At 40.5% G+C, this 13,054-nt stretch overlaps 1 protein-coding gene across 34 annotated transcripts in view; it reads right to left on the bottom strand.

Annotated features, from left to right (window-relative positions):
- Positions 1-13,054, bottom strand: part of GK (glycerol kinase) — an 88,348-nt gene that overhangs the window by 72,992 nt on the left and 2,302 nt on the right. For all 34 annotated transcript variants that reach the window (XR_014834529.1, XR_014834530.1, XR_014834534.1 and 31 more), the window contains 1 exon segment: positions 2,612-2,685. Coding sequence is in view for 15 of the 34 variants with exons in the window: in XM_013986029.3 (XP_013841483.1) it covers positions 2,612-2,685 (74 nt within the window). In the remaining 19 variants the exon portion in view is untranslated.

The following is a 13,054-nucleotide window of genomic DNA, read 5'->3' as shown; positions in this document are numbered from 1 at the left end:
GTTCCCGTGGTGGCGCAGTGGTTAACGAATCCGACTAGGAACCATGAGGTTGCGGGTTCGATCCCTGCCCTTGCTCAGTGGGTTAAAGATCCGGCGTTGCCGTGAGCTGTGGTGTAGGTCGCAGACGCGGCTCGGATCCCGAGTTGCTGTGGCTCTGGGAACCTCCATATGCTGCGAGAGCAGACCAAGAAATGGCAAAAAGACAAAAAAAATAAATAAATAAATAAAATAAAATAAAACAAAATATTTTGTTAGAATTTAGGGGGAAATTTTTAAATTCCCTGCAGTAACTATTTCAAGTAGACAAGTAACTGGTCCAAGTTTTCAGACTCAACCAGGGAAATTGTGGTTAAGGTACAATGACCTCAGAAGGATAAAAGGTTCATAATAAATGACAAAGAAAAATACCTGGGAGAAACAAATGGTGACTGAGGAAATTCAAAAGTAGAAGTGATACAAGTTAAAAGAATCCTACACTTTCTCTGGAAAGTAGCAAGGGAATTCCAAATGCCTTTCTTTTCTGCCTTCCTCAGGCCTGCCCAGCATTCCTGAACTTTGAGCTCTGACTCTAAGTAATTATTTGGAAAAATAATTTATTTTTCCAAAAACCCAATCTCTTGCCACATAGTTCTAATTTTCACCCCTCCAAGACTAGCTATACTTTCTCCAAACTGCACTGGGATCAGGCCTGCGGATGGTCATTCTAATGCCAGTAACATATCAATAGCTTTTTTAAAAAATTTAAATATAGCTGATTTACAATGCTGTGCCAATTTCTGCTATATAGCAAAATGATCCAGTCATGCATATATATATATATATATATATATATATACATATTCCCTTTTTTTATATTATTTTCCATCATGGTCTATCTCAAGAGATTGGATATTCAATAGCTTTTATTATTAAACAAAGGAATTCTGTAAAACACAACAGTACACTTTATTTATTTATTTATTTTATCTTTTTGCCTTTTTCTTGAGCCGCTCCCAAGGCATATGGAGGTTCCCAGGGTAGGGGTCTAATCGGAGCTGCAGCCACCGGCCTACGCCAGAGCCACAGCAACACAGGATCTGAGCCTCGTCTGCGACCCACACCACAGCTCACGCCATTGCTGGATCCCACTGAGCAAGGGCAGGGATCAAACCCGAAACCTCATGGTTCCTAGTTGGATTTGTTAACCACTGCGCCACGATGGGAACTCCAAGAGGACACTTTAAATGGAAAATTTAGTAAGATTCTACTTTTTTTCTTTTCTCACTTTCAATCAAAGTGAACATAGCAGTTTGTGGAGTTTTAACAAATGTATATATGAAACTAACCGAAACCCTAGTCAAGACACAGAATATTCCTATCACTCTGGAAAGTTCTTTTGTGCCCCTTGCAAGTCAATCACACACTTTACAGGCAACCACTGTTTGAATTTCCATCACCCTAGATTAGTTTAGCCTCTTCTTGAATTTCAGATAGAACCATGCAGGATGTGTTTTTTTGTGGCCGGCTTTTTTCACATTCCATGATATCAAAGAGAGTCAACCATGTTGCTGCATATATCAGGTCACTTTTTAAAAACTGCTGGAACAGTATTTCGTTGTTATTGTTCTACGTTTGGCAGACATTTGAGGGGCTTCCAGTTTGGGCTATGACAAACAAAGCTGCTATAAACATTCATGGAGATAAGTCCTTCTATATACTTTCTTTCCTCTTGGATAAATCCCTAAGAGGAGAATGCTACAGATGCATATTCATTTTATAAGAAACTGCCACACAGTTTTTCAAAGTGGTTGTATCATAAATATTAAATTAAAAAAATACTGTATAATACTTGTATACATATTATATAATACATATAACATATGTAGTAGTATCACAATTACTACGTATGAACATTATTCCCCAAAAGGATGATTTTAGTGTTAGATGATAAGATATAAGAATGCTTTTTTAAAAACAGATCTTTATTTAAAAAACCCTTAGGGAATTCCCGTCGTGGCTCAGTGGTTAATGAATCCGACTGGGAGCCATGAGGTTGCGGGTTCCTTTCCTGCCTTGCTCGGTGGGTTAAGGATCCGGCGTTGCCGTGAGCTGAGAGGTGTAGGTTGCAGACGTGGCTCGGATCCCGCATTACTGTGGCTCTGGCGTAGGCCTCTGGCTACAGCTCCGATTAGACCCCTAGCCTGGGAACCTCCATATGCCATGGGAAGCGGCCCTAGAAAAGGCAAAAAGACAAAAAAAAAAACCAAAAACCCAACAACAACAACAACAACAACAACAACAACAACAACAAACCCCTTACACTCAAATCTGCAAGGCAGCAATTTGGCAGTGATGGAGACACAGAACTAAATGACTTCAAGGTCAATGCAGAATTTCTGATATCTAATACCCCTTTGCTTTATTATTTTATTATCCCTACCTTTTCTGTCATCCAATTCCTAAGCCATAAATCATAATTTGCTGAGTTACCAAATTACTGCTTCTTTTCTTGACTAATCCTTCAAATCTTCTCAGGCGGGTGTTTGGTCAAGTTTACAAAGGCATAGGGCAGGTGTGGTGAGATGGACTAAGAAACATGATATATCTTTACATATTAAATTAAGAAACCTACCCTTCTTTTGGAAACTCTTGTTTTAGTTCTACTTGATGATGACTAAGTAGTTCAGCTGTTTTTGAGTTGAAAACCTGAAAAAAAAAAAAACAGCTATATTAGGGTAAAAATGCAGGTAGAGAGCAAAGACAGTTAATAAGTTATTTTGTGGGAGTTCCCGTCATGGCTCAACGGTAATGAACTGCTGAGGATGTATCCATGAGGATGCAGGTTTGATCCTTGGCCTCACTCAGTGGGTTAAGGATTCAGTGTTGCTTTGAGCTGCTGTGTAGGCCAGCAGCTGCAGCTCCAATTCTACCCCTAGACTGGGAACTTCCATATGCCATGGGTATGGCCCTAAAAAAAAAAAAAAAAAAAGTTATTTTGTAACTGAAGTTCTTAGTCACTGATAGAAAAAGTCCAATCAGATGAAATGCTATATAAGATGTTCCACTTTCTCTTTGGATAGAATCATGTAAGTTATAAGGTAGCTTCTGCACTAACTTCTGAAGTAAATAAAATCTATTAAAGTAAAAGAGGCAATTCCTTATTCTTAAAAAAAATGGTTACAGAGGTAGGAAATTTAATACATCAACCAATTAATAGTATGGATTTCTTTTAGAGAATAGGGAAACCAAGAATAAAGAGAGCTTGGTGGAAGTTTTCATCCTGCAGCCATCTTGGATGTGGAGACAATAAGAGTCACAGATGCCTAGGCAGGGAAGCATGCTATGTAAATTCTTTTGAGGGAAGTGCAACAGACACATCTAGCTCTTATAAGAGTTAAACCAGGAGTTCCCGTCATGGCTCAGTGGTTAACGAATCTGACTAGGAACCATGAGGTCTCGGGTTCGATCCCTGGCCTCGCTCAGTGGGATAAGGATCTGGCATTGCTGCGAGCTGTGGTGTAGGTTGCAGATGCGGCTCGGATCCCACGTTGCTGTGGCTGTGGCGTAGGCCAGCGGCTACAGCTCTGATTCGACCCCTAGCCTGGGAACCTCCATATGCCACAGGTGCGGCCCAAGAAATGGCAAAAAGACAAAAAAAAAAAAAAGAGTTAAACCACATCAGCAGGGGGAGAAGTGCATGGTGGCATCAAACTGAGTGCTCTCTGTGGCATGCTTATCATGAATTCCTAACCCCTGATTATAAAACATTAAAACTAAAGGATGACTTAAAAATTATATATATATATATACACACACATATATACATAAAAAAGAAAAATAAATAAATAAAACCAATGGAAGAAAGCTACCAAAGAAGTACAATATAAGCATTTACAATTTTAACACTAAAACAACTTTTTTTGGGGGGAGGTGTTCATATCCGAAGCATACAGCAGTTCCCAGTCTAGGGGTCTAGAGCTGTAGCTGCCACCAGCCTACACCACAGCCACAAAGTGGGATCTGAGCTGTGTCCGCGACCTATACCACGGTTCATGGCAACGCCAGATCCTTAACCCACTGAGCAAGACTGGGGATCAAACCTGCATCCTCCTGGATATTGGCTGGGTTCATTACCTGCTGAGCCACAATGGGAACTCCTAAGACAACACTTTTCCAAAAGTTAGCAAACTTTTAAAAAATATATTGTCTGTCACCTGGGTCTACCTAGACTTATCAAATTACTTAGTCTTTAAGAGTACAGATTCATATTTTAATTAAAATTAACTTCCAAAATCACTGTAATTGCAGCAGGAAGGTCACATCCATTAGTTAAGAAAATGTTTCCAGGGTCTAGGTTTCCTGTGGGAGGAAAATTACTCACTGAATGAAGACTAAGAAAGAGAAAATAATCAGGGAAAACACGTGGTGGGCTGGCTTGCTACTCCCTCTCTCCCCCCACACACATCACATTTTTTGGAGGACTTGATAATTATAATGAAAGAAAGAAGGCAAGTTCTCAAGTCCTTTGAGGAGATAAAATGTCTTACAGGTCAAAGGTTAACTTGACACATCATAAATAAAAGGCACTGGGCAGATGCCCATGTAGTATCCCGGTAATTTACAACTTGACATTGGGTCATGTCTCTAAGATGTCCACTCTATCTGACCTGTTTTATGGGCTGTATTATCTCTGGGGCATAGAACAGTGCCTAACATAGGGTTGATAATAAGTATTTGTTGAATATCTAAAAACCATGGGTCGGGAGTGCCGGTTGTGGCACAATGGAAACAAATCTGACTAGGAACCATAAGGTTACAGGTTTGATCCCTGGCCTCGCTCAATGGGTTAAGGATCTGGCAATGCCATGAGCTGTGGTATAGGTTGCAGATGTGGCTCCAATCCTGCATTGCTGTGGCTGTGGTGTAGGCTGGCAGCTGTAGCTCTGATTATTGGACGCCTAGCCTAGGAACCTCCATATGCCGCAGGTGTGGCCCTAAAAGGCAAAAAAAAAAAAAAAAAAAAAAAAAAAAGCTATGGTCTATGAGGTACTTATTAGGAGGAATAACTATCAAATAAAATGGGAAATGGTTATGTGGCAGAAAACCTCTAATAGGAAACCACAGTTGTATAATTTTTCTTCATGTTACTGCTGCCTCTAAAGTCTACTCAAGTCCCCAAAAGGCTCTGGGATGAGAAACAAGGTGTGTCTTTTTGTTGGCTGGATTTATAAAGACCTCAACAGCAAACCTGTGGGATTATATAAAGAGAAGATACCTCTTCCATCACTTCCTGGTTTTAATTAGATTAACTGCAGGATCCTCACACTAAAAAGCGGCTTAAAGGCCTTTGGAATGGGCACGGAAAAGTGAAGGAATTTGGTAAATGCTAGGTGCCGTATTAGAGTATGATGTCATCTGATCACACAGCATTTGGATGTAACAGGGTAGAGCCTGGACCACTCTACTTCTTTAGAGCTCTGAATCTGAGGAGAAAATGTGTATCACCTTTAGGTATTTAGGATTTGACACTTTGTATTACTCCCAAGTTTGTGGGACACTTTTTTTTTTATTATTATTAAAGTATAGTTGACTTACAATGTTGCTGGTTTCAGGTACAGCAAAGTGATTGTCTTTTTTTTTTTTTTTTTTTTTTTTGCTTTTTAGGGCCGCAGGTGCGGCATATGGAAGTTCCCAGGTAGGAGTCAAATCAGAGCTACAGCTGCTGGCCTCCACCACAGCCACAGCAATGAGGGATCCGAACCGTGTCTGACATCTACACCACAGCTCATGGCATTGCCAGATCCCCGACCCACTGAGTGAGGCCAGGGATCAAACACAAATCCTCACAGATATTAGTTAGATTCCTTTCCAATGCACCACAACGGGAACTCCAGTCATGCATATATTTTTTCAGATTATTTTCCCTTATAGGTTATTGAGCTACTGAATATAGTTCCCTGCGCTACAGTAGGTTCTTGTTTATTTTATAAATAGTAGGGTGTTTCTGCTAATCCCAATCTCCTAATTTATCCCTCCCCACCCCCTTTCCCCTTTGGTAACCATAAGTTTGTTTACTCCTCTGTGAGTCTGTTTCTGTTTTGTAAATAAGTTCATATTGCACTTTTTTTAGATTCCACATATAAGTGATATCATATGATATCTGTATCTGTCTGACTTCACTTAGTATGATAATCCCCAGGTTTACCCTGTGGAATGTTTCTTTAGATTTAATATTTTAGAATCTGCAACTTCATTAGTGTGGCACCATCCAAAAGAAATATAATGCAAATCGAAAATGCAAGCCACGTATTTAACTTTAAATTTTGTCAGAAATTTTCACACGTAATGCTCTCATACTGAGCTCTAAGAGACTAGATAATACTGATAAACAAGGTTAAACTCTGGGTTCTCTAAGTACCAATGCAGTGCTTTTCCAGGACAAAATCATACTGAGACGAATGAGGACTTTTGCATCACCCATGAAGTGGCAGCAGATACAAAGAGGTTGTCTGACATAGGGCTATAAGTGCTATAAAGAGGAGTAAGGACACTCAACCCAGATGTGTGGGGGTCAGAGAGGGGCTCTCAGAAGAGGTAACTTCCAGGCTAAGATTTAAGGTAGAAAAGAAGGGAGTCCCTGTGGAACTGGGAACAGTGGGGGAAGTTAAGCTGAGGCCAAGAGAGCAGCTATTTATCTGCAGAGATCCAGATAAGTTGCCCAGAGGGCTCCCCTTGGGGGCCAGCAGCAGAGGGGATGGGATGATGAGGTGCATTGCTGAGAGATATTCAACTGACTAGAGCAATCATATGCTTCAAGGGCATGAATGCATATGCCCTTGATGCATATAAGGAGTGACAAAAAGAGATGAATACTCGAGGTTGACAGGTTACAAGTTACAAGTTAGGACAGGTGGTATTTATAAGACAAAGTAGGGGAAGGACCTGTAGTTAAGGTACAGATGGGGTAAGGAGATTGCAATTTTCATTTTAGATAATGTGTGTTTGAGGTGTAACACAGAAAAGTGGAGACACCCAGCAGTCAGCTGCTTATGTTTTAGGTCATAAGCTTAAAGAAAGAGCTCCACTGTAGGTCCTGCTGTGGTGCAATGGGATTGGCTGCGTCTCTGGAGAGCTGAGACGCAGGTTCAATCCCCTGCCTGGCACAATGGGTTATGGCTCTGGTATTGCCACAGCTGTGGTGTAGGTCACAACTGTGACTTGGATCTGATCCCTGTCCTGGATGCTTCCACAGGGAGCCACAAAAAAGAAAAGACAAAGCTCCATTAAGGGTACAACCATGCAACTAGTAGATAAATAAGTCCTGGAGAGCTAATGCACAGCATAGTGATTATCGCTAATGGTACTGTATCATCAACTTCAAAGTTGCTAAGAGACTAGATCTTAATTGCTTCCACTACAAAAATAAATGATAATAATGTGACATGACAGAGCTACGTGGATAATACTCTGGTGGTAATCATATTGCTATTTACAAATGTATCGAACAACATGTTGTACACCTTAAATTTGCCTAAATTATGTTAATTATATATCAATTAAAAATAAAAGGAAGAGATCCATTCTTAGGATTTCATGTGGTCCAGAAAGGCAGTTGAGAACTTCATGGTTGGTGTAACACGGAGGCAAAGAGCACAGGCCTGGGAGAGAAGGGGCTGGGGGTCAAGTCCAGCCCTGCCGATGTCAGCTGTTTGACTTTAACTTTTCTAAGGCTTGACTTTTCCAGGACTAAGAGGATTAAATAAAATAATGTATAAAAAGTATTTTGCACAGGGCAGGCACATAGCATGTGCCCAAATGATGTTACCACTACTGTTGTGGCTACAGCTGCTGCTACTTTTATTACTGTTACTATTATTACCACTACCACCAGCAGAGCAAATAGGTGATAGGATTCAAAATCATTTCTATATTCAACTCTAAGCCCAAATAATGTTAGTTTCAGACTGGGTTTTTATTTTTTTAAAGGTGTGGGGAGGCAATGAAAAACTGAAGAAAGAGAGTTCCCACTGTGGTGCAGTAGGTTAAGGATCTGGTGTTATCTCTGTGGCAGCGAGGGTTAGATCACTGGCCAGATGCAGTGGGTTAAGGACCTGGTGTTGCCGCAGCTGTGGCGTAGGTCAAAGCTGCGGCTCGTATTCCATCCCTGGCCCGAGAACTTCCATATGCCACTGGTATGGCCATAAAAAAACAAAACAAAACAAAAAGCTGAAGAAAAAAGTTAACATAGGAAAAGAATTCAGCATAGTACAGGCATACAGCAAAAACCTAAAAGGTGTTACTACTGCTACTGCTGCTACTACTATTGCTACTTATTGTTATTGTTACTTTTATTACCTATAAGCAGTAGAATTAGAAGTCACTGGTTCTTGGAGTTCCTATTGTGGCACAGCAGAAATGAATCTGACTAATATCCACGAGGATGTGGGTTCTATCCCTGGCCTCACTCAGTGAGTCAGGGATCCGGCGTTGCTATGAGCTGTGGTGTAGGTGGCAGACACAGCTTGGATCCCGCATGGCTGTGGCTGTGGCATAGGCCAGCAGCTGTAGTTCTGATCTGACCCCTAACCTGGGAACTTCCATGTACTGCAAGTGCGGCCCTAAAAAGCAAAAACAAACAAAAAAAAAAGCCATTATTTCTTTTTTTTTTTTTTCTTTTTACAGCCATACCTGCAGCATACGGAAATTCTTAGGTGAGGGGCTGAATCAGAGCTGCATTTGTGACAGCTTTTGGTAACGATGGATCCTTAACCTACTGATCGAGGCCAGGGATCAAGCCCACATCTTCATGCATACTATGTCAGATTAACCCCACTGAACCACAATGGGAACCCCTAGAAGTCATTAGTTCTATATTCACCACTATGCCTAGATCATGATCAATTCCACATTTGGAGGAGGAAGAGAGTTAAAAAAAAATCAAACAAGGAAATTTTTTTTTTATCAAAAAATGTTGGCAGCTACAGCTCGGATTCAACCCCTAGCCTGGAAATCTCCATACGTCACAGGTGTGGCCCTAAAAAATAATGTTGGAAAAGGACTTTCTAAAACAATGCATATCTTCTGTCTCAGCAGAAGGGGAGTAGTGGAGAGATTACTTAATAAGGACTGCTATCCTTATTAAATAACTGTCTTTAAGGCTTGCCTTGCTCACCCAACTCAGCCATCCCATCATAAACATACATTGACTTCCCTCTCCCACTAGCCTACTCATGACACTCAACTTTACTGTGTGATAAGACATTTTTCAGGAATGTAAAGTCCCTCTCTAAAATACTACAATACCATGTACATTTGCAGAACCTAAAATAAAAATACTAGCTACAAATATGTTACATTGCAAATCTGACCACAAAAGCCTAAAAACGGCAGCTTCCAACAAGCCACAGCAGTAGAGGAAACACAGCAAATGGCATTCTGTTTTTCTTAAAAAATGAAATTGTATTAGAGAGCTGATAACATAATCTAATATAGCTACAGCTGCCGAATTCAACTTTTCCCAAGACCCCACAAGCTTCCCCTTTCCACGCTTTCAATCCAAGAGTTCTGGTCAACACACTGAGTCCTGTAGATCTCTCTGTTCATCTAATGAGCACCAACCACACGCCAGAGGCTATGTTAGGCTTTGGGGAGGGAGAAGCAAACTATTCTGCTCCTTGAGGAACTCAAAAGCTCTCTTAACACTTAGGCTTGTGACAGACAAGAAGACAAGAGAGGGTGGTAGCTCTCTCACGAGAACATGTTTCTGCGATTTCCGTAATGTGATAGGCAAGAACATAAACCAAGAAAACAAACTAGGGTGGGGGGAAAAATAACACAAAAGAATCATAATTACAGTTATTATAAAGGGGGCCTCATTCCAACTATGAGCTAAATTAGTTTCACCAAATTTACTGTTCATTAGTTCCCGGCCCCTAATGGGTGCTCAATAGCTATGTGTTGAATAAAGGAAAGCAAGCAAGCAAGCGGAAATCCATTTCTAAACGTGGAGATCTCTAAGTATGATGAACCAACCGGAGCCAAGGCAGTGTTTCTTGCCAAAACAAGCATGGAGCTACAATTCTAGTCATTCTTCATAAATGCAGGCTATTGGAACAAAATGATTATGCAACCATTATCCACAGTGACTACACCTAAGCCCTGCCCAGGCCCTCCGCTTAATCTGAGTCACAAGATGATCAAGACCAGCAGTACTTATTCAAAGGCAACATTTTTTACATATTGTGAAACCAGTATGTAAGTATGTTTTTCTTGGTGAAGACTCATTTGTGCCCATATTCAGAACTGGTAAGTAGCCTGCCTAAGCCTCCCATCTTCCCTCTATGGTATAGGCCATTCCATATTCAAGGTTCTGCTTCTATGAATTCAACCATGTATCAAAAATGTAAAAAAAAAAAAAAAATTCCAGAAAGTTCCAAAAAGCAAAACTTGAATTTACCCTGTGCCTAGCAACTATTTACATAGCACCTGTGTTGTATTTACAACTACCTACTTGGCATTTATATTGTATTAGGTTTAAGTAAACTAGAGATGGTTTAAAACATATGGGAGGATATGTGTAGGTTATAGGCAAATACTGCGTCATTTTATTACAAGGGGCATGAGCAACCTAGGATTTTAGAATTCACAGGGGTCCTGGAGCCAGTCCCCCAGATATCAAGGGACAACTGTACTCAGGTAGCTGGTGAGCCTAAGGCAGGAAGAGTTACCAGGATAGGCTTTTGACTGGATTTGAAGCTTAGTTCCACCAGATACTCTGCAAGCTTGGGCACACTCTTCAGCATTGTCTAATCACCTGGGGCAAGGAGCTTAATAATACAACCTACATCACAGTTGTTATGAGGATTAAATGAGATAATCCTGGAAAAGTCCTCATCGAAATACCTGACACACTTGAAGTCACAACATATTCCACGCCTTCATTTTTTTTTTTTTTAAACAGTCAACCTAGCGGGTAAAAAAACAAAAGTTACCAAGTCAAAGAAGGAAGTTGACTGTTTAAGCTGACGCTTTTGTCTTATAAAGAAATGGCCCCTCCTTTAAACCTGTTACACTAATTCTCTTTCCAAGAAGTTCCTGCTCTGCAATATGGGTAAACATGTGCCAAGCCCAGTTCACTTTCCTATCAGACAAGGTTCCTATCAAATTCTTCCTTTGGTACAAAACATGTGCAATGGGTCCCAAGATTAATTCTTTGACAACTAGAGGAAGAAATGAACACACTCTAAAACTGCAGGTCTACTACTAAAATAGAAGCAATTAAGTAATCAAACATAACCAAGTCAAAGCATTTTAAGTTTCTTTGACAAGGTAAAAAAAAATAATCAGAATTAAAATTCAGTTGACCTATAAAAATCTAGTTGACAAACATGTATAAAGTGCTCCCTGTAGGAAAAAAAGGTGTTCATTTGTCATGTTGACCAAAATATTTTAAGGACTACAAAGATGAACAAGTCCTTAAAAAGGAGGTTCCTGCTTTCAAGTACAACAGATATATAATAACACAAAGTGGGTGATAAGAGCTACGAACAGAGACATAAAATACTACAGGAAGGGTAAAAAATTCTAAGGATTTGAGGAAGACTTTGACTAAGAGATGGCAGTTGAGCCACTATTTGGAGGTAGAATAGAATTTCAAGAAGCAGAAGTTTCCGCTGTGGCACAATGGGTTAAGAATCCGACTGCAGTGACTTGGGTCACTGCAGAGGTGCAGGTTGGACCCCTGGCCCAGAGCAATGAATGGGTTAAGGATCTGGTATTGCCACATCTGTGGTGCAGTTTGGCACAGGTTAAAGCTATGGCTTGGATTAAATCCCTGACCTACGAAATTTCATATGCTGCCATGTGGCAATTAAAAAAAAAAAGAATTTCAAGAAGCAGATATGGGATAAAACGGAGGAGGCACTTCCCTTGGGTGAAAGAACATGAATAAAGAAATGTTGTGTCCTTTATGGGAGAAAGCCGATATAGCTGACATAGAAGGTGGGAAAATAAAGTTTAGAGGTTACTGGTCTTGTGAAAGTTGAATTAGATATGTAAATGTAGTGAATAATGGTCAGGAAATTATTTTAATACTTTTCACTTTATAAGCTTCTTTGTGACAGTTCTTATCTGCTGTATTTCTTCCTGGGAAGGTAAGCAATTATTTTTGAGTCATAATTACAACGTGGACTAGTTGGCTGGAAGAACTCCTGGAAATCACCTAGTGACTGAAGCACTTATTCAGCAAATCTATTATCTATATTTTTCAGGGAGTGGTTTAGCAACCTCTTTCCTTATAATCAAGGGGGTTGGGAGTGGGGAAACACCCTTCAAAACCATTCCCAAGTTTTTCTCTACTTCACACAGGATCACTACGTCTTCAATCTACCTCTGAAGCTTTTCTTCACAGCTGTTTCTCAAGGAGCAGGAAACTTGATGGGTCAACTTTTATTTTGTGTGTTTTTTTTTTTTTAGGGCTGCACCCACAGCACATGGAAGTTCCCAGGCTAAGGATGATTCAGGACCTGTAGCTGCTGGCCTGCGCCACAGCCACAGCAATGCCAGCCACAGCAATGCCTGATCCAAGCCATGTCTGAGATTTACATCACAACTCATGGCAATGCCAGATCCTTAACCCACTGAGTGAGGCCAGGAATCGAACCTGAGCCCTCATGGATACTAGTCTGGTTCGTTACCAATGAGCCACAATGGGAACTCCTTGATGGGTCAAATTTTAAGCATCATTCTATAAGCAGGATGGGAATCTTCTGCATTTGCACCTTAGCTTACACACTGAGATCAAGCAACAGCAAAACTGAACCCAACTGCTATTTATTTATTTTAAAATTTAATTTTTGTTATGGCTACACCTGGGTATATGGAAGTTTCTGGAGCAGGAATTAAATCTGAGCTATAATTGTGGCAACATCGGATCCCTAACCCAGTGCACTGCAGCAGGAACTCCTGAACCCCAATTTTTTTTTTTTTTTTTTTTTTTTTTGCTTTTTAGGGCCATACTCAAGGCATATGGAGGTTCCCAGGCTAGGGGTCCAATTGAGGCTACAGCTGCCAGCCT

Source organism: Sus scrofa, chromosome X, assembly GCF_054392235.1.
Source record: "Sus scrofa isolate SSC_HxYL_T2T_F1_AM1 chromosome X, Sscrofa_HxYL_maternal_Yorkshire_Landrace_v2.0, whole genome shotgun sequence".
Classification (NCBI taxonomy): Eukaryota; Metazoa; Chordata; class Mammalia; order Artiodactyla; family Suidae; genus Sus; species Sus scrofa.
The sequence above is the reverse complement of the archived record's forward strand: the minus strand, read 5'-3'. Positions and strand labels throughout refer to the sequence as shown.